Source organism: Electrophorus electricus, chromosome 9 (genome assembly GCF_013358815.1).
Source record: "Electrophorus electricus isolate fEleEle1 chromosome 9, fEleEle1.pri, whole genome shotgun sequence".
Classification (NCBI taxonomy): domain Eukaryota; kingdom Metazoa; phylum Chordata; class Actinopteri; order Gymnotiformes; family Gymnotidae; genus Electrophorus; species Electrophorus electricus.
The window spans coordinates 17,613,982-17,635,581 of record NC_049543.1 but is presented as its reverse complement, the minus strand read 5'-3'; the positions used below and the strand labels follow the sequence as shown (position 1 = coordinate 17,635,581).

At 42.3% G+C, this 21,600-nt stretch overlaps 3 protein-coding genes across 4 annotated transcripts in view; 1 reads left to right on the top strand and 2 right to left on the bottom strand.

Moving 5' to 3' along the window:
- Nucleotides 1-1,025: 1,025 nt before the first annotated feature.
- On the bottom strand, nucleotides 1,026-13,015 carry rfc1 (replication factor C (activator 1) 1). Its single transcript, XM_027014209.2, has 24 exons — nucleotides 12,187-13,015; nucleotides 11,612-11,722; nucleotides 11,444-11,507; nucleotides 11,191-11,298; nucleotides 10,730-11,034; nucleotides 9,982-10,056; nucleotides 9,115-9,192; nucleotides 8,042-8,386; nucleotides 7,717-7,821; nucleotides 7,306-7,485; nucleotides 7,057-7,161; nucleotides 6,499-6,898; nucleotides 6,248-6,360; nucleotides 5,424-5,538; nucleotides 5,171-5,259; nucleotides 4,845-4,982; nucleotides 4,538-4,633; nucleotides 4,058-4,156; nucleotides 3,705-3,859; nucleotides 3,426-3,543; nucleotides 3,180-3,325; nucleotides 2,736-2,949; nucleotides 2,043-2,225; nucleotides 1,026-1,778 (listed from the first exon to the last, which is right to left on the bottom strand). Exons 1-24 carry the CDS (start codon nucleotides 12,187-12,189, stop codon nucleotides 1,683-1,685), a joined length of 3,441 nt encoding a protein of 1,146 aa, XP_026870010.2. The 5' UTR covers nucleotides 12,190-13,015; the 3' UTR covers nucleotides 1,026-1,682.
- Nucleotides 13,016-13,511: 496 nt separating this feature from the next.
- Nucleotides 13,512-16,963, bottom strand: rpl9 (ribosomal protein L9). The gene is made up of 8 exons (XM_027014210.1): nucleotides 16,940-16,963; nucleotides 16,402-16,448; nucleotides 16,167-16,282; nucleotides 15,971-16,066; nucleotides 15,699-15,831; nucleotides 14,667-14,747; nucleotides 14,068-14,184; nucleotides 13,512-13,657 (listed from the first exon to the last, which is right to left on the bottom strand). Exons 2-7 carry the CDS (start codon nucleotides 16,445-16,447, stop codon nucleotides 14,078-14,080), a joined length of 579 nt encoding a protein of 192 aa, XP_026870011.1. The 5' UTR covers nucleotide 16,448; nucleotides 16,940-16,963; the 3' UTR covers nucleotides 13,512-13,657; nucleotides 14,068-14,077.
- A 111-nt stretch (nucleotides 16,964-17,074) lies between these two features.
- lias (lipoic acid synthetase) overlaps nucleotides 17,075-21,600 on the top strand; it is a 5,599-nt gene continuing 1,073 nt past the window's right edge. Inside the window, exons 1-9 of one of the 2 annotated variants that reach the window (XM_027014239.2) lie at nucleotides 17,076-17,326; nucleotides 17,671-17,843; nucleotides 18,284-18,377; nucleotides 18,560-18,640; nucleotides 19,746-19,902; nucleotides 20,026-20,083; nucleotides 20,178-20,306; nucleotides 21,221-21,366; nucleotides 21,523-21,593. In XM_027014239.2, the coding sequence (XP_026870040.2) occupies nucleotides 17,243-17,326; nucleotides 17,671-17,843; nucleotides 18,284-18,377; nucleotides 18,560-18,640; nucleotides 19,746-19,902; nucleotides 20,026-20,083; nucleotides 20,178-20,306; nucleotides 21,221-21,366; nucleotides 21,523-21,593 (993 nt within the window). In that variant the 5' untranslated portion in view covers nucleotides 17,076-17,242. Of the gene's footprint in view, nucleotides 17,327-17,670; nucleotides 17,844-18,283; nucleotides 18,378-18,559; nucleotides 18,641-19,745; nucleotides 19,903-20,025; nucleotides 20,084-20,177; nucleotides 20,307-21,220; nucleotides 21,367-21,522; nucleotides 21,594-21,600 lie in introns of both variants that reach the window. The other variant, XM_027014240.2, reaches the window with a different exon arrangement.

Sequence of the window (21,600 nt, the reverse complement as noted above, 5' to 3'; positions counted from 1 at the left end):
ACATTCATCAACCTGCCTGTAATGTCCAAACCTTCTATAAACCTGTTCATAAATCAGAAAACAGTGAGTGAAATAGGAGCAGCTAGAGCTAGAAAATGTTGCCACCTGAAAGGGATTTTTGGGAAAGGGGGGGGGGGGGTATGTGTGTGTGTGTCCGAGTGTCACAGCTGCTAATGGCTTACCATGCACAGCAAATGTAGAGCAGACACACAGCCACATTACCCCAAGGAGGTAAAACTGATAGACATTTTAAAAGACAGCAGGTAGACTAACCAAAATTCCTTCCATTAATGTAAGGAGACTTGACCTTTATAATACATTTTTTGCATGATCTTGATTGAACTAAATGCAGAAAAAACACCAGGGGTTGGAATTTCAGATACATCTACATTCTCACAAAATTAACGAATGTTCTGAAACCTGTTGACCTACTGGCTGAACAAGCTTACCTGATACTGAACTAATTTAGTTATCTGCTAGACATGATTGCTCATTAATACAGCAGGATTTTATTTATTTATTTTTAAACATGAAAAAAACCCCATTAGAACTGCATTAGGTTAACACTAGATTGACCAGAACATTTTCACACTAATGAAATGACCATGTACCTTCTTTTGATACTAAAAAGCAGCTCACTAATATATATAGTACAATACATTATAAATGACTCCCATTATGTTTGCTATATCTGCATAATGGGATAGCTTTTCAGCCAGTTCTTAAAGCTACGATGTGTTTTGTTCCATGAATGCATGTAAAATTCAGTGGTATTTAGAAAAATTGTCTATTTATTCATATTTAAGAATATAGCGTTATTATACAACTAGAAATACATTTTGTAAACATTATTCATTAGAGATTCTCTCCAATTATTAGTAATGTATTCCATTTTACTTCCTGTTGCTATAAATTTCCAAACTGAGAATATGCAGCAGTCTGTATTTGGCTCATCTACCTGTGCTTATTTCAGGGGAAAGAGGCACAAGGTGTATTTATTCCAACCAATCACTCAACACAGAAAATCAGGATTACACTCTTTAATTACCTGGTGAAAATGACAAGTCATGTACAGTACTCTACAAGCCCAGTAAACTTTGCTGTCAGTGTGTATGTCAAGGTGCCCTCATAGAAAATACCAACACAGAAGTGCTACACAGCACATACATATTTACATGTTTGAGTTGCATATGAGGAGTTAGAGTGCATATATGTGTCTCAGTAAAACACAAAATAAAAGTGTGTAAGTTCTGCATAGTGCTTCTAGAACCCGAGAAGAGCTGTTAGGAGAGGTGTATAGGGAGAGAAAGTAAAGAGAAAGATTTGTCATCAAAGAATATTTACCAAAGAAGGGTGTGATTTTGTACGTGTGCGCATTGCGTGTCTCTGGTCCGTTTTGATTGGTTGACCTTGTTCCTGAGGGCTGTCCAGCGGAAGAGGTCAGAATAATAGGCTAAAGCAGCTATCCTCTTCTTTGTAATTACAATATGATGAAATCACCTACTACTCTTAGGCCTTCATCCTTGTTAATGCTGACCTTTTGGCAGCCTTGGGGTCGTCTAGTCTTTACTGCCTGCCGTTTTTACCCTTCCCTTTATTAAGTAAGCAGAAGAGGCAAGAGAAGGGCACCGGCGTATGAAATGTGTTTGGTCAGTGTGACACGACTCAGTTCAGGCCACCATTCACTTCTTGCCCTTTCCTTTGCCCTTGCCCTTTCCCTTCCCAGAATCCCCTGCTTTCTCCTGTTTGGGCTCTTTGGTGAGTTTAGTCTTCTTCCGCTGGCACAAAGAGATGGAAAGACAAATGAGTACTACATGTACAAAAACACCATACAATATACATATTACAATATATAAACTGTAATATTATTATTATTATTTTATATATATATATATATATATATATATATATATATATATATATATATATATATATATATATATAAATAAAAGAATGAGAGAGAGAGAGAGAGAAAAAGCCTGTTATGTCTCCAAACGCTGTTAGGAAACCAATTCCCCCGATTAGTGTTTTATAATATTCACCCTGATCATGGCATCAGCAGTGAGACCTTCCTCTTCCTCCTCCTCTTCCTGCCCTTGGAGGTCATTTTCAGGGTCTAAGCTCTCAAAATCGGTGGTACTTCGGCGACCTTTCTTCACCATCTGTATTGAGTATGGGGTCAGGTGGGACTCCCTGTTGTACGCACGTGTGAATGCAGCTTTCACCTGTCAAGAACCAAACAATGGACGATTAGAGGGGTGATTTGATTGGTATACATTCTACCTAGTCATCATCCATCACCATCAGCGTGACAATGTGTCCTGCACAAGAGCGAGGTGCAAGAGGTTTTGTTTGGTTTAAGTAAAGGGATTGTTTGGGTAACTACTATTTCTTTAAATGAACAAATCATATCTTACAAATTAATGTTAGTCAGTTAAGCAAGCATCTGCATGCTTAAAGTCCCTACATAGCAACTCTAATGTTACTTAAAATGCCCTTGATCGATGACTCAACATTTGAAATTGTTAAGGAAATTTAATTAGATTTAACTGTAAAAGTATTAAACGAACACTAATAACACCATCTTCTGGAGAAGACTTTCCAGTGAGCAGGTTAAAATAAAAATCAGGCCAGTAGGAGTTGTCCTTATCTCATTTTCTCATCTGGCTAACTGACAAATCCTGCATTATGAAATCCTTACATGGCTAGCATATCCGAAGCATACATCTGCGCACCTTGGAGTCGAGCCTGGAGTAGGGATCAGGCTGTCCACCCCAGCTACTGATCTCAATGATGCTGTCAAAGTCCTCTTTGATGATGTCATAGTCATCCATGAGCTTTACAGTCTGACTGGTTCCCTCTGCTCCATGTGACTGCAGAGGCACTAATAGCGCAGAGCGCAGATAAGGCAGGTAGTCCAGATTCACCGCATCCTTACTACACAAAGTCCTACAGAAACAGAAGCAGCTGCAAGGTTACAGCATCTTTCTGGCTATAAAATGTAGCCCAGCTTGCTTAAAACCTGGACATAACATTACATGCATAGTTGTGCAAAACATGTAACAATTAGCCTGGTATTAACCAATAGTTTTACTAAAGGCACCATGTTTTGAAATTGAAGGTTATTACTACAAAAAGTGTGTGTGTGTGTGTGTGCGCACACACGCATGCGCACTCACTTCAGGCCCATGTGTGAGGCCAACTCCTGTACGATACGACTGTGTTTGTTCGTGGCGGAGTTCTTGCCCAGCCAGCTGGGGAAAGTGGGAAACTGACCCATATAACCTCGCATCAGCTCACCAGGCAGTACACTGGCATAGATCGCCTAGGCAACACAAGCATTAGAAAATTGTGTGTGTAAGTCTTTGACCCACATAATGAGGAACAGCCAAGATAAAGCTAGAACAATTAAGTTTGTGTCTTACCTGTGTGGGTAGTAGAGACCAGGTCTGTTTAGAACGGATCTGTTTGTCCACTAGATCTCCATCACAGATGCTGTCTGCAGTTTTACTCAGCAAGACCAAATAATTCTTCAGATTTCCCCTGACACATGGAATAAGTCATCAAAAAAGTCAGTAAAATTGTGGGGTTATCTAGTCCTTAAACAAATACATTTATTCCCGTGTGAGAGAGAGAGAGAGAGAGAGAGAGAGAGAGAGAGGAGAGAGAGAGAGAGAGAGAGAGGAATGGGTAGCACAGCATACCCTGCTGCAGCTGGTCGTACATGAATGTAGTTCTCTTGGACAAACAGTGGCGCTAGTGAGTAGTCATGGAAGAAAAGATCTGACTTGTCAATCAAAGACATGTGGGCGGTCTCCTCTCCTGAGGTAAACACTTTTCTGCATACGTCAAATGGACCCTGTACAACACACACATGTATTCTCTTATCTAATACCAGAGACAACAATAAGACAGTCTACTAATGAACACTTAATACTAATGATTCTGAATACTCCAGTAGGTGCATGCACATGTGAGAAACAGTGAGGTTTGTCTGCTCTTCTGTGCTATATAAAACATATACCCAAGCAAAAATGTGGATGTGTGCAAGGGTCACCATTTTCATGTCCTTCCTGGCATTCTTAGCATCCGCTTTTGCCTGGTCATAGGTCATGACTTTGTCTGTGGCCGTCCACATGCTCAGATTATGCAGCACCTGGACAGAGGTGAAGTGCAATATGCCGCCAGTCCTCAGAACACACAGAATGGAGCTGATCTGAGATCTGCTCATAAGAGAAGCTGTATTCATAAGATGACTGGAAGAAGTTAAAGCTCCAGTAAGAAAGAGCTGAGATTTGTTCATTATGTATAGATTCCAGCATAATCCTTTATAAAACTTGATTTTGATCTGTTTCTCCTCCCCCCCCCCCAATCCCCCCCATGTTATACCTGTTTTACAGCTCAGACAGTCAGGCTGACTGTTTTCAACACCAAAAAAAAGCTGACATTGATTTGATTAAGCCTTAAAATCAAATTTTGATGGGGGCATAATGGTCATGATGCTACAAGCCTGGTTTTAATTTGCTGTCAAACATACCTGCCGAATGTCCTGATTCGTTGCCAGAATGATTTCATTGAGTGCTGGAGGCGGGACCTTTAAACCTTCTTTAAAAGCAATGGACATCATAGCACCCTGATTGATTAAAAAGATAAGTGATAACACACAACTCAGGGTAAAACTGGGGAAAAAAAAAAAAAAAGCCTGAAATTCACAAAATTTTTCATGCTGTCCACTAAAGCAACAAGTTAGATTCTACACTTAATTCTGTGCTTAAAGCTGCAACAGCCTGTAAACCTTCATAGTAGAATTTTTCTAATAAGAGCTAAATGGTAGATCTCGCTACCTTTATCTGTTCCACACGGGGGCGCTGGAAGCGCAGGTCGAAGCAGTAGTTGGCAAGCGAGCGGATTTTCTGATGGTTACGGTCATTACACATGCAGATGATGGGGATCTTCGACTGCTTTATCAGACCAATCAACTCCTGCAGAAGTCCAACAGGTCAAAGGTCAAAAAGTAGTAGTGGAGGTATAAGAAGCTCATTGTTCAAAACATTTTCCATATACCAATTTTCTTCGTCTCCTCTATGGTTGCAAGTGAGAGCAAGTCAGTATGGAATGTGTGTGCACATTAACGTGGTTTAGAGGGAAAAAAAACAAAACAGGAAAGAACCTGTATTCCACCTCTGTCTTCATTTCCTGCCATACCGTCCACCTCGTCCATGATAAGAACATGCTTATCGCTGACTGTTTGAGATGTACCTGACAAACACACCGCACATGATCACAAACCAAGCCAAGCTATGCGTGACCCCAAACACATTTACTCTCTGGGACCATTTTATGAATCAGATACTGATAATGCGCCAGATACTGATATGATTCAGATACATAACGAACTTGAATCCTCTCCCAGTCTGAAGCACCTGAGTAGAAGTTCTTAATGCTTGTGTTATTGAGGGACTCGGCAATCACTTCTTTCAGACTGGTCCTGCTTCGTGTGGAGCTGGCGTTCATCTCCACGTAACTGTAGCCCAACTCCTAAACACACACACACACACACACACACACACACACACACACACACACACACACACACACTTCAGCAGCAGTCTCATGCATCTTCATTCAGATTCAGTGATTGCTTTTCTTATTCTAAGAACAAATGCTAAATCATATCACCATCCTCAAACAGTGGTTGTCAGTCTCTTTGACATCAGTGATTCACATGGTCAGCCTTCCTGGAAACTGCTCGTGTATCAAAAAAGCGTTTCCCCCACAGAATTAGCAGAAAGCTCAGTGGCATTATTCGTGGAATTATTTTGAAAAAGTAAAAAATGGCGACATCTATGAATTGTATAAAAAGGTGTTCACCACTTGCCCAGGAAGAACAAAACTGACAAACAAGGATGTGAGGTTGGGGGGTGGTGGGGCTGTGGAATGGTCTGAAGGGTTTTCTCTGACTATTTACTACCATACTTTGACTTGGTTCTTATACAAGATGACAGTGTTTTCGTGAAAAAAATGTGTGTCCCTTTCCAGCCCGAGTTCTTTGTAAAGTGACCATGGTTATGAGAAAGCCGGCAATACGTAAATAAACAAACAAATATTTTCCTTACGTGGCTCCTCAACCCCATCTAGATGTGATGGAGGTGTTAAGAGAAACCGCAATAAAAAAGAAAAAAAAAATTTGAAAGTTGACAGAATTTCAAGATTTTGGAGACCGTGTGCATGTGTTTGTGTGACTAACCTCACACACAAGGGCAGCAGTAGTGGTCTTCCCTACACCCGGGGGCCCAGACAACAGGGCAGCCTTAAAACCAGAACCATCATTCTTTCCCCCAAACTTACCAAACCTAGGTGCTATAGAAAAAAAATGAGAACATGAGTGTGTGAGGAAAAACAGGTGTGAGCGCACACCTACACACAAAATATTAAACCAGGACACATCCCCAGCACCAAATGCTAGCCCAAGCACAAACAAACACACGCCGCACTCACCTGTTTTGGTATCGCCTCTGTGGTGCTTGTGCCAATGCTGCAACCATCTCAACAGCTTATTGGCACAGCTCTGCTCTCCCTGCTGTCCTATCAGATTCTTCAGGCTGCGGGGACGGTACTTATCCACCCACAGCAAGCTGCAGGTGTCACCATCTGTGGCATGGTGTGGTGCAGGGGGCAGGGTCTTTCCGCAGCCAAACTTCAGGCTCTTCTTCACATCGGATGCAGTGCCACGTCGGGGGGAAGCTCTGGAGGTTCCAGGGCTGGAAGTGGAAACAGCCCGGGTCTTTCCCGCCGATAGGCTCTTCTTGGCTGGGCTTGGCCCCAGGGGTGTGTGCTTCAGCCGTGGAGGGGTGGCTTTGCCTTTGGAGCCCAGGGTCTGTGATTTAGTGCGTTTATTCTGGAACAGAGTTGGAAGGTGGCCTTTATAGAAGAGCTGCTCATCATTTACAATGGTTTGGGATAAATTCGGGAAGAGCATTTTAAACTGTGGGTTTACGAAACAAGAAACTATATCTGTTTATTAGATGTTTATGCTTGCATGTGTTTGTGTCTAACCTCAGCCTCAGCTGCGATTTCATATTTGGACTTTTTGCCAGGTTTGGTTCGGATCAGGTCCAGCAGTTCATCCTCATTTAGGATCTTGGTTCCAAAACTGTGGGCCTGAAACACACAGTTACCATTCAAAATTCTGGCACTCGTATCTAGAATGAAACCCATCAGAGAAAGAGAGAAAGAGAAAGAGAAGGATTCCACTTGACCAAGGGATAGACAAAGGGAGGGGGTGTCAGAGTTAAAAGGAGATACCTTCTCCGTCTTGGAGGCTCCGCTGTCACGGCCCAACACCAGGTACGTGGTTTTGCGGCTCACATTCCCAGTAACTTTACCACCATATCGCTCAATTAATGACTTTGCATCTTCCCGCTCCATAGACTCCAAAACCCCTGTCAGCACAAACACACAGCCTTCCAGGCAGTTCTCCTCTCCCTAACACACACACACACACACACACACACACACACACACACACACACACACACACACACACACACACACAGACAAATAATACAGCAGAGGGCAGTAGTGAATGTATGTACTGGAACACCTTGCCTAACAAATTATTTCTTTGGTGTTCAGTGTTTGTGTTACCTGGGTGATCTTTTAAGAGTATATTCATGTTATCTGGGGGCTCTTTAGGGCCCTGCATGTATGTGTTACCTGAGGGATCTCCTTGGAGCCCAGGGCACGAGGTCCCTCTCGGTTAAGGTAGCTGCGGTAAGCTGCTGAATTCACCCGCTTCTTCTCAGAGTCCTCTGGACTAGTCTGTGAGAGACAGTCACAAGGGCAAGGACACAAATGATCAAAATTCAGCATAACTGAACATGTGTGTGATGATTTGGTCAGAGAAATAACGGAGTGCAAAGTCAAAAGAAGCAGTTTAGATGAATGTGGTCTAAGACTTTTGCACAGCTCCACAACAGACACACACACACCAGAGTTTCACTGAATCTCACTGCCACTCTGGATGTTTGGCAAGCATTACCTCAGGCTTTGTGGGAGACGTCTTACTACTGCCACTCTTAGGTGTGGAAAAGCTTCTTGATTTGGAGGCTGCGGCAAACGCCCTGTCCGTTTTGGGCGTGACCGCCATCTCCGATGTGGTTGGGGTGGCTGGCTCTTTTTTCGGAGAGACGACCATCTTGCCTTTCTTTTCCTGCTTGTTTTTCTTTCGCTCCTCCTCTTTGTCAGCTCTCCTTTTGAGCAGGGCCAGCTTGGAACTTGCCCTCACGGGGCTCTGCTTCGGTGAATCACTCTTTGCCTTAGCCTTGGTGTCCGCAGAGCTGGTCCTGGAACTGTCTTTCAAGGGCGAGATGGTGTCTACACGGGCCTGATGGAAAGAGACATTACAAATCATCCAACTACTAGAGGACTCCCACCTCCAAAAAGAGTTACATTTTAGGCCAACACTTTTTTGAAGAAGAAACAAACAAAACAAAACAAAAGCAGCACAAAAAGGTAAAAAATTATTAAAAAGAAACAAATGAAAAAAAAGGGAGACTGGAATTTGTCTCCCTTTGTTCAACTCAGTGCAGCACATATTTACATTTATGGCATTTAGCTGATGCTTTTATCCAAAGCAACTTACAATTATGACTGAGTACAACTTGAGCAACTTCGGGTTGAGGGTCTTGCTCAGGGGCACAACAGTGGCAACCTGGCAGCAATGGGGCTTGAACTGGCAACCTTACGAGTACCAGTCAAGTACCTTAACCACTGAGCTACCACTGCTTTAATGTATGAGCACTAAAGTGTGAGGTAATGTTGCAGTATGAATTAAGCTATGGGAGGTCATTTTTTCCATATCAGCAAAAATAACATGAGTCCTTTAGAAACAACTATAAATGCATTGTTACTGGACATGTATTATACAGAGCACTAAACGATGTGTAGTGAATGAAAATCGATAACAGGGATCAAAACCTTCCATATGTTTCTAGAAACCAAAAGGCCTCATACTTTATCCTCAAACTGATGTATATAACTCCTTAAGGTGGAATTATGGCATGAGGCTCAGCGAACTTGCCAAAATATTTTGTAACGAACCATATCAGTTACCTTTTTAGGCAATGGGGCCTCATCCAACATGGCCAACGTTTTTGCAAACTCTTCATCTTCATGGATCTGCTTCTCCAACTAACAAGAGCCCACAAAACACACACACATTTCTACTATACATCCACAGTGAGAATCCTCCCCCCCCCAAAAAAATACAGCACCCTTAGACTGGGTAGCAAAAGCTTCAACATGTTATATGAAGAGCTCGAGCTACATGGAGGCAGTTTTAGAGTTCCGAGCTGTAGGAGGACTACATTCAAGTACACTTCAATCCCACAGTCAATATCACTGTTGAACCTGCACAGAAAAGGAAGGTGCTAATGTGGACATACACTAGGACTTGAATATGGAAACTGCAAATAAACTGGACATTTGCCAGGGTCCTAGATGACTAGGCATAAACAAGAAGTTTTGTGCTGATATGCTGTTGACAATATTGTTGTTTGTTTGAACTTGGTGCAGGACAAATTTCTGTAGAAATAGACAAAAGTATCATCTTAAAATTAACCAGTCCTGTGGATTGCTCTACTGCAATATTTTTTAAGCCAACAGTAAAATTTGAATAATAAATTACAAGTGTAATTAGAGGGATAATAAATCTGATTAATCAATCATTGTGATTTAATAGCTTTCCCATTAAAGTAAACATTCTGAACACCACTTATGCAGAAATTACCTCACACAACTATGCATGGAGAAAAGACATTTAGCCTACAGGCATAGAAGTTTATATATTCATCTATAAGAAACGATGCTTAACACCACAAACAATTAGCACTGATCATGAATGGACCCCAGCATGGTGCTTTTCATGCAGTTATTGTGGAATATAAGGGCCAGCCTCCACTGCCAGCAACCTTGACTCACCTCTATGTCCTCATCCATCTGCAACTGTTTCGCAATGAGCTCATCACTGCACGACGACTCATGGTCTTGTACTGGCTGGGGGAAGACATGACAACCATTTCTCTTACTGTACCAGTATTTGGGGCTTCATGTTCCAGTTCAAAACACTGGAAATAAAATTACTGTCACAACACTAATCCCCTTTCTGGTCAAGTCTGGTGTGGTCAAGTCATTATTCAAGCCATAGAACACATACTGACATCTATTCACAAGAACAAACAAACAAAAACTTCAAAATATAGTTTCAAAAATATAGTTTGAACATGAAAAATTTGGTAAATAGTGTGATAACACTTCTAAGCATATAGTGGCTTCTGTGACTATTTAAAACTTCCTTAGCTCACACTGAATATTTTCCTGGCTAATCCACCATTGTCTTTGAAATCATTTTTGTTACTTTCTGCAATGGCCTGAAGATCTCTGAGGGCAAGAACCTAAAGGAGAGTGGACTTGAAATGATGCATGCCATTCAAAGATAAGGAAAGAGACTCCAGACACTACTCTACTTGCAGTCACACATCATGCAACTGAGAATCCTCACTTCACAAAAACACAATTCGTTTTAGATTAGATGGAGAGCTACTTAAAATCTAGGGGGCAAAGATCCAACTGTCTACACTGCATCACTCTCCAAACCATTCCTACCTCACCCACAACTTGCCACCGTGACATCTGTAAACACAAACATATTACGACTTTCATTACTTACTGCTTTTCTCTTGGTGCTGGTAGCAGCCACGAGTTTCTTGTCCGACCTCTGGATGACGCTGCTGCCGAAGTAATCCACTACAGAGGTGGGGGTGTACCTGGGCTGGGGCGCAGCTGCCTTTGTTGGGGTCAAACTGACTCCGTTCTTCGTCCCCCTCTTCAAGCTGGGTGCCGAGGACGTGACCGGTGATTTGAGAGATGCAGTTTGTGCCTCCTCTGACTTTCCCAAGTGTGAAGTCATCTGGCTACATCCATTCTTGCCAGGTTTGGAGGACTTTTTCAGCGATGTGAACACTTCGTCCGAATCTTGGGGAGTAACATGTAGTGGGAGGACAGAACTGATGAATTATGGCAGTTGTGTGTATGAAAGTTATCTTTCCTAACATCACTCATTTGAATATCAAACACATTGATTATAGACTTCTTTCTGATCAGTGTTTTGGTGCCAGGGGTCTTCCTAACCTGAATCAGACACATAAGTAACAGGGTTCTTCTTTCCTGAGGAAGCATTCTTCTCTTTGGGATCTTTCTTCTGTTTTCCTTCTTTCTTCTCTTCTTCCTCCTCAGACTCTGACAGAGGGAGAGAGAACCCATGATGTCTTCAGCAGAAAAGGAATGATAGATGTATCAATAATCAAAAGATGCTCAACCATTACTTGAGTGGCAGACTAGCACGGGTTTGTTTCTAACTTCCTCTATTGAGCTTTTACCGTACCTGAATCGACAATTAGTCTTTTCTTTCGTTTTACTGAGCGTTTATCAGATTTAGGGCTTGTGATCTAAAAGAGAGGAGATGAGAGAGAGTCAGTACTCCATGCCATACAACACACAAAAGACAACTGTAATCATCCTCTAGTTACATTTATATAGACTCGGTGTGAACCTTGGAGGACGGTTTCTTTTTATTCCTTGCGTGATCTTGGTCAGTACTGGTACTGCCCTGGGTGGGTTTGGGCGCCGCGGGTTTTGTGGGCGCAAAGAACCTGCGTATATCCTGCCAGAATAGCAAGGATTAGTGAAAAGCAAACAGTTTAAACGAAATGCAATAAACATGTTATAGGTGAACTTGATCCAGTAATGCAACTAATGCTGAAGTATGTTAAAGCAATCAAACAACAGCTAAGAAGTCGATGTCAAGTGTTTAAAAATACTAAGTTTTATTTTGACAGCTTGTCTAGCTAGCCAGCCAACTAGCAAACTCTGCATAACGCACGGTAAAGAGCACATAAGATACGTGTGTGTACGACTCGTTTACCAATCGGATAAACTCTTATTTCCAGATTTCATAGCTGGGCAACTAGTGACCAAGCTGGAAAGTGAGCCTGGCTTGTGCCAACCTATGCTAGCACGCCTGAACCTGCGCCCTATCTGCTCCCACACACCGTTATGTACAGTCGTGCACATCAGATGCAAGACAATCAACATCGTTTCGATTACGAGACCAATAACGTAACTCACCATCTTCTACAGCTGTCGCTAATGATTAGCTGGTTGTTTTAATTGTTTCTGTAGTACGTGACGCTAACTCTTCCAGTCTTCTTTGGCGCCAAGTCCGATTATTTCGGGCGCTCCGTGATGACGCATGAAGGGAAGAAGCCTCGGTCTACAATGAACTAGATGAAAGAAACAAACGCTAGTAATTCTCCAAAGTCAATTAAAAAAAAAAGATTAATGAGAGGCGTTTTTGTTTGCTGGTAAGTGTACGCACCTTACACTTGTGGAGAACATGCCATATAAAACAGCACATAAACTTCAAAACCTCATCTCAAAAGAAGGTGGACGGACTATAATGCTCTGTGGCGATTTTGACGCCTGAGTACCTAAACTTCAAAACCTCATCTCAAAAGGTGGACGGACTATAATGCTGTGGCGATTTTGACGCCTCTGGGTCCGAATATCTTGCACAGGACCAATGAACTGAATGTAACTGCTGTGTAATGCACAGCAGTTAATGTTAAATGTACATGTTGCTATTATATCACATTTTAAGGGCCAGTGTTTTTCATACCTATGACTGAGGAAACGTGTCAAGGTATTATATCAATTATACTAATGGCATTAGACAACCTTCAACCAAAGCTGAACGTTTGACATCATATGTATGCCTGCTTGTATAATTAAATTGTGGATAACCGATAAAGCTTTGAGTAATGATTAGTGTTTTGTTTTTTTAAACATCTGTATTGGAACATTGTGGCCATACAAGAATCAGTTACGCAAAGATCTGTAGTGGAACACACAACTCACCTATTTTTAATGCTACAATGTTTTTTCAATCTAGTTTAATCTGAAATGCCATCTCTCCCCCCCCCCCCTTTTTTTTTTTTGACATAGCAACAGTAGGTTAAGCGTCAATCTTAATGTGCTATAGTTTAGTTCGCTTAGTTTTACACAACACGCAGTTTAGGTGCAAATCTATTGCCTTTAATCACAAGCTTATGAAGAACACTCATCAGCAAGAGCAGGGCGTTTCTACAGTCCTCAAATAACTCGATTAGCTAGCAGTCACAGCATCACTGTGCCAGATTTGTGTATCTGAAAAAATGGGTCACTCCAGTTAAACTTTGAACGTTTACCCTAGTTCAGATTTTAACAAAGGATAATGCTATGTTTGGGAGGAACGTTTAACTTGATTATGTTGCGTCCTAGTTTGCTTTGCATTTTCTGCACTATTCAGGCTACAAAGCAAACAAATGAAATGGGGTCCAATTCTAGCCAAAAATGAAATGGGGTCCAATTCCAGAACTCTCGCCTAAATTAACCTTTGAAGAAAGAGGCAGCTATCAACTTCATAGCCATTAGTGGCAGTTAACAGAAAATGTTTATTGACAGATTTTACAAAGGACAGGCTTTTCAATTTCCTGGGTAAATCCCATCCAGGAACTTCCAGATGTCGTTCTTAGAGTGGTGGCCTGCTGTATTAATGCAGCTGTTTGACAGAAAAAGAAGCAGGAAAACATTAAAACACTAAAGGCAGACACTGTAGGCACAAAGTGGGCCCCCCCCCACACACACAATGGGTCTTGAAGCAAATGGGCTCGATAAACATCCAATGTCCAAGTAGAAATTAGACCTGTAGCATGCACACCAGCTGTGAGTGAGTCAAGATTTCCCTTATAGATCAGGCTTAATGTGCCTACTCAAAGCCTGGACAGAAATTGAACATTTAATACTCCATGGCATTAACCACTTTCTACCACAGGAGACTGGCAATGCCTCCTAAAGGCATGTTAAAAAAAAAAAAAGGGAGGGGGGGAGAGAAGCAGCAATAAGTGGCATGTTACATGAGGTCCCATATAGAGCAAGACAACATGGTGATGAGGGCCCCCCCATTCTAACCTTGTGTCCTCTATGACTCTGGCTCCACTACTGTCCCCTTCTCTGAGACATAGATACCGTCCAGGAACTTCCGGATATCCTTATTTTTGACTGTGGTTGCCTGCTGGATCAGGGCCGCTGAAACGAGAGACACTAGGGAAATGAGTGGGGCCTGCAGTCAGAAGGTGAAGCATATAAAGGGTTTTTACACAAGATTAATGCATACTATGGCCAAGCAGCAAGAAGAAGAGGGAGGCTGTGGGATATAAGGTAAACACTGGAAACGTTAGACTATCTACACAGTCTCTGGCCGTTCAGATCCAAAAGTCAAATATACACCGTCTACTGGCAGGGTTGGTGGGAAAGTCAGAATGATGCCATCTTACTGAATACAAGGGACATGTTACAGATTAGTGTAATTTTAGAAAGATTGTTAATTGGACTCCTCCAAGTGGTCACCTTCGGCAACACTTTATAGCAAATAACACTTCATACACACGCACCGTGTGGCTCTTCACTATAATAGCAACTTGCATTGCACAAAGTGTGCAAAGTCCTGCAGCACAATTTTGGCACTGTATGGTCTTTGAATTAGAGTCAATAGGAGTAAGAAGCCTCACCTGAGTTTGAAACCAGCTCAATATCATTACCCTCCAAAACAAGCTCGTCTTTCTGTGCAGAAGAGAGCGCGCAGTTCACACCTGCAATGTAGACAATTAAGATCCTATTTAGATCAGACAACCACCAAACAAAAATGACAAGATATTTGGGGGGGGGGGGGGACATTTAAGGGAGCTCCTATGGAACCCTGAGCCCTCTGTAACAATTATGGACAGTGTATTCAAGATGGCTACTTTCCATGCTGCTGTTATTCAGTCTCCAACATTTGAAACACATGAAACCGATGAGAAAAGAGAACATACGACTGAACCGGCAATACCAAGAGTGGAAACGACCAGGGAGACCAATTTTGCTGCAGAACCACATAGTTCATTGTGCATCTATTTTTCTTTAATTTTGTTTTACCTGTGAAGACTGTCACTATATGTGAAACCAAGGTGCACTGTAAATAAAAACATGAAAAGGACCAGGACTAATTTATTTTCACAATGCACAGAATCAAGTGCACCATGATATGAACCATCCTGAGACCACCTCAGGGGATGGTCCAAGCCTTTTGTTTTTGATGTGGGATCCAAGTTCATTTGACATTCACATATGCATTATTATTATTATTATTATTAACAAAACCATTAGCCCTGGGATAACCCTATCCTAAGGTCTACTGCCATGAACAGCTTCATGTAAAACACACTAACTACAGAGCACACAATTGTTTTTTGACAATTTCTCCTTGCCAGAGCAAACACTTCACGCACTAGTGAAGCACTGCCGATGAAACCATAAGAATGTCCCAAAACTCAACACTGGTCACAGCAGAAAGCAGAACAGACTTGATGGTCTCAACTGAGACATTCAACAATAGCACTGAGTAATGGCTTGATCAGTAAACAGTGGCACAAATATTCACTCTGTACAGCACAAAAGGAACAAAGATGAGAACATGAAGGCATCTAGTCTTCAGTACTTCAGATCAACCTTAACAGGCGCCTTTCCGTATGGCACGTCAGGATGCATCAGGCACACGGTACCTGGCCTCATGCGCACACGTCGGATGTACTTCTCGCCCAGAAAGTTCCTGATCTCCACCAGTGCACCGCTCTCCTGAATCACCACATTGATAGGGAAATGGGCGTACACAGAACGCATCTTGTACCTGAAACCCTACACACACAGAGCATGGGTCAGTAACAGTCAAATAATAACAAGCAACTCTGAATACTGCACTAGACAATGAAAATGGTAGCAGCACTGCATGACTGACATATTAAACAGAACCCAGCTGTACAGGTGATCCTCTTACCATTGTAACACCCTTGATCATATTCTGAACATGGCTACAGATCGTTCTGACAGTAGCCAACTCCTTCCTGTTACCCCACCACTTGTCCACTCGCAGCTACATGGACACAGCATGTGATGGCAATTCAGTCATTTACATCAGTTCAAGAGTTACTTGACGTTTGACATGACACCGTTGTGCAGTGTGATTTAGTTACCTTCTTCTGTTTCTTGCCAAGCAGACGAAGCTCCAGGTTAATGTGGTTGAACTCCCGACGAAGAGTCCCTCGAGGGCCCTTCACTGTAACAGTGCGCCCTTTCAGCGTCACTTCGACTGTATGCCAGAACAAATGCAGATTTAAAAATAATGAGACACAATAACTCAGGGTACGAATGAATGCAGCTTGTGAACTGCAGCGAGGTAAACGTGTTAAGCGTAGACGTTTGGCATACCGCTGTCGGGGATGTCCACTGTCTGGGTACTGAGAATGGTCTTCATTCTGTAAACCAAGATAAACTGGCTGTCACAACGGACAAAGCTCTTCTGAGTTAATAATGCATTGCTGATGTTTCTCATAGATGCCTAATGCCAAGACATCTTTATAACCAACTACCCGATACCCACTGGCTAACCCAAACGGTCAAACGTGAGCAAGAATGAAATGTTTCCCTTCTAGCTGTTGTACTCTCCTTTCACTCGTTAACAGAATACGTTTGTTGCTAGTCAAGACAAACTGTATATTTACAAAATCTCTTAGAATGGCTAAATTCACGGAGCCCTATTCGGCCTACCAGCTAAGCGTTAACGAACACAAAACATCGGGCACATTAATATACGTTGAACTGGAATGTGCGGTTAAATACACACACCTATCCTTCAACTGGAATTAAAATAACATAAACATGCCGAGATAATGTGTTGTGATGTGACAGTGGGAAAGGATTACGACTGATTAAAAATGCCTCAAAACAAGGTACGCCATGTTCTCACCTCGCCGATAGAGGAGGAAAGGAAGGAAAGAAACGTCATCACGCAATTGTAGTATCTACGTCCCTGCGTCATTTCTGAGCCTTCAGACATTACTTGACGAACAGTCGAGAACGTCAAACTTTGTTAAGTCGAAGCGACTTTTACATGCAAAACAGTTGGCGAATAACTTACAAATGATATCAACAGAGTGTAATACCTTCGATTCTGTGAAAAGATTGCTTGCACAAGGTTAATGAGGCACGTTACATCCAGATTAAGCAAGCCAGACATGCACAATCGTAGTTCGTCTACTCCGTTTAAACCATGGCGTTGATCAGGCGAAACTGCCTTGCTGCTTGTCGTTCGTGCTGTAATCACACATTATTGCCAAGCTTTGAACTGACACATGTAAGTATGAAGTGACAGAACAAATCTTTACCGTCTATAGCTATCCGATCTGCCTTAGTCACTCCATTGTAGGTGCAAGCCTATTTCATACCGAAGACAGCATTAGCTAGGTTAGCGTTAGCTGTTTGTTAAGTTGCAGTGACCTTAGATCACTTTGACCAGTATATTAGCATTTCTGTGCAGCCTAGCTTTTGCAACAACGTTAAGATTCAGGCTCAGATATTTGGGCAGCGAGATCACAGCATGTCGCCTGCAACGATGTTGAGAAATGAGAAATGTTTTTGGTAGCTAGCTAGCAAACTATTCGTTGACTCAGACTTGACTCAGTCTTTCGATCTTCGCAGGCCTACACCATTCGACTGTCCGCCTCTGCCAGCACATCACATAAACAAGAAGACACACAGAAAACGATCAAAGACGACGGATTGGGACTGCATGACTTTATATCAGGAGAGCTGTCGGTGAAAAGCAAATGGGAAGAATACAGGGGCAACCTAAAGCGCCAGAAGGGCGAACGGTGAGTTAAGTATATATAATAAAGATTTTGGAAATGATTCCACCAGTTAATGCTCAGGTCAGCTTGGCATTTTCAAATGTAGTGCAACTATATTAAGGGAAAGTTAGTCAAACATCATATAATTGGGGGAAAAAAACCCCTAATGAAAACAGGTCATTCACCCTTTAATAACTTTAATGTTGATGAAAACTATGCTTAGTGTGGGGCAACTTTACAATACCAGTTGGGGTTGTCTTTTTTTGGTGTTCTTAAACTTTTTTAAGTGCAATTACAACTGTACTTTGGTATAACCTTTAATATGTACATTCTCCTGATGCAAAACCTTTAGATACCATTGTTTTTCTTAAACCTGTCTGCATATGGGATCCAGCATAATGCAACAACATATCACTGACACCAGTCAGTCAATAAAGTTTGTACATCTGTGGTCCAAATCCCAGGCTTAGGTTACCACCATGGCTGAAGACCGAGATTCCTATTGGGAAAAATTACAACAGACTCAAGAACACACTTCGAGAGTTGAACCTGCACACTGTGAGTGTCTGAAACCATGGTTTATTCTTGTCCCCATCTTGGTTGAGAAGCAGACTTATCAGTGCCATTGAGAGGAGTGCTATTCAGATGAAGCTAATGAGTTGAACTGAATGCACCATGTTTGCATCAGTAATGCACTGTGGGTGTGCTGTGCAGAGTAATCACTGATGCTGTGGTTGCAGGTGTGCGAGGAGGCGAGGTGTCCTAACATTGGGCAGTGCTGGGGGGGCGGAGAATACGCCACTGCCACAGCAACCATCATGGTTAGTGCATGAGCATCGCCAGTGCCCAGTATAACTCAAATTTACACTGTAAATGTGTTAGCTACTGGACTTCATTTACATTTATGGCATTTAGCAGACACTCTTACCCAGAGCAACTTACAAAAGTGCTGTGTCATTTACTTATAGAATACATTGTAGCCAGTAAAGTAGCTTGGAGTCCAAAATACCAATAATCTAGAATACTGTAGAAATACAAGGATCACTGCTGATACCTAGAGCTACAAAATTCATATGGTCTATTCTTAAACAGTGATAAGTGCAATAAACAATAAATACTAGAGTTTGTTAGACAACATCAGTGTAATAAACAATACCCTACAATAAGTACTAGTTTAGTTAGTCAATATAGGAGCAGGGTTAGTGGTCATTTAGATATTCCACGAATAGACGGGTCTTCAGTCTAGGTTTGAAGACTGCAAGGGACTCTGCTGTCTGGACAACTAGCAGAAGTTCATTCCACCCTCTGGGAGCCAGGACAGAGAATGGTCTCGATGCTTCTCTTCCATGAGACTTGCAGCATGGTATTTCAAGCTGAGCTGTACTTGAGGTACGGATCGGGCTTTGGCCACTGACCTCATGTATGGAGGGGCTGGTCCATTTTTGGCTTTGTAGGCAAGCATCAAGGTTTTAAATCTGATGCGTGCAGCTACTGGAAGCCAATGAAGGGAGCGCAGCAGCAGAGTAACGTGATCTTCGGAAGACTGAAGACCAGTCGTGCTGCTGCATTCTGGACAAGTTGTAGAGGTTCGATGGCCCTTAGAGGAAGACCAAAAAGTAGCGAGTTGCAGTAGTCTAGCTTTGAGATCACAAGAGACTGCACAAGCACCTGGGAAACTTCCTGCGAGAGAAAGGGCCGAATCCTTCTTATGTTATAAAAGCAAAACCTGCAAGACTGTGTTAGACTTCAGCACACGTATGGAATTGCTGTTCGTGGCCTGAAGACCAGTATTTATGCTGGAGGCACTTGGAGGCCATTTTAGAAGGGGAGGGAGTGCATTTCACTTCACATGTAGGAAGGCAGGACTACTCCATACATGGAAACTGAGGCCACATGGCCATTTCTCTGGACACTGTTCCTCTGTAGTTAATGGGAGACACATGCACACGTGGCTGCAGGTTCTGTTCAGTAAAGACAGCAAGACGGCCTCCTCCTATAGACCCAGAGGAGCCCTATAACACAGCCAAGGCCATCGCTGACTGGGGCCTCGACTACGTGGTGCTCACATCAGTGGACAGAGATGGTGAGCATGCACACATGCACTCAGACTATTATTGATTGATTTACAAAAGGAATTCGATTGGTTGAATTTTCTGTATTAACTATTTGTTGCTTTTGTTGTCATGTGGGTGTGTTTGTTAATTAGATATTGCTGATGGTGGAGCAGAACACTTTGCAAAGACGGTGTCCTGTCTCAAGGAGAGGTAAAGCCTGTGTCTGCATGCATGCTCTCGCAAATGCTTATGTATATTTCAAATAAAAAAGATAACAGTATTGTTTGAATTTGCCTTCTCTCAGGAACCCTAGAATCCTGGTAGAATGTCTCACCCCTGATTTCCATGGTGACCTGGCAGCTGTGGAGACAGTCACTCGGTCCGGCCTGGACGTTTATGCTCACAACGTGGAGACTGTCAGAGAGCTGCAGAGGTTAGTGTGACTGACCATCAGTGGGCTGCTGGCCTAAACACGCATTAGGCCCAGACTAGGTAGGAACGTCAGTGGGGGTTCATTTTCCAGATGGATTAATTCTGCCAGGTGAATGTAAAGGCCACTGGCCTCTAGAAACCTGGTCTGTGGCTGGAGGAACACAGCAGATCAGCTGTATGAAGACTGAAACCAACTACTTAAGCAGGTGGTATGTAGGTGGCTTCTGCTTGGCTAGAATGGGAATCTGCATCTAAACCAACCCCGAAACCAACAGATGTTTGGTGTGTGGTTTTAATCTAAAAGCTGAGACATTTATTCCTTTGGCTTTGCAAATGCATCTGTCTCTGCAGTATTCTAAAGAAGACATGAATATGTCAGTTCAATTAATCTTGTATTTTTCATGTATTCATTATGACCAGTTTGGTCTATAATGGTTAATTATATTTGTGAGGCTATTTGGGGTTTAAACGTTGCGTATTGTACAGATGCTATGATTATGCAGCTTGTGTTTGAAAATTGCGTTGACGTTTCACATTTCAACCGGCTATTTATATGTTGCACACAAGGTGGGGCTCACTGTGAAATTTCCAGAAAAAAAAGCCATATATGTTGGTAGCAGGTCTCTTTGATTGTTGGAGTAATTTTAATGGTCATCAGGTGGCGCAGATATCGCCCTTATTATTGAGACTTCTCAACCAAAATTATATTGTCTAAACTTAAACAATATTTAAAAATTTTGAATACCACGTTTGCACTTATGCATGTTGGCTACAATCTTTGCAAAATTATATTTCAGAATAATTTATTTCTGAAACTAAGCATACCTAATTTATCCTTTCTTAGTAGCTTCCAGAAATATGGATGTTTGTGGATTGGTTGTAAGTTTTTTTTCTGATAGTAATTCTAACCTTTAGGTATGTGCGAGATCCGCGTGCGAACTTTGAGCAGTCTCTCGGTGTGCTCTGCCATGTTAAGAGAGTCAAACCAAGCGTGCTCACCAAAACCTCCATCATGCTCGGCCTGGGCGAAACAGATGCTCAGATACACTCTACAATGAAAGGTGCATATACATGCACCCACCCACACACACTATCTCTTTTCACCTGCTACCTGCCTAAAGATGTATATGTATACTGACCCCATCATGATAAGGGCAGTATAGATAATTCACAAGTTACACATGAGAAGCAGCCAGATTGTTGACTCTCTCTTTCAGAGTTAAGGAACTCGGGAGTGGACTGTCTGACCCTGGGTCAGTACATGCAGCCAACTAGACGGCATCTGAAGGTACGTC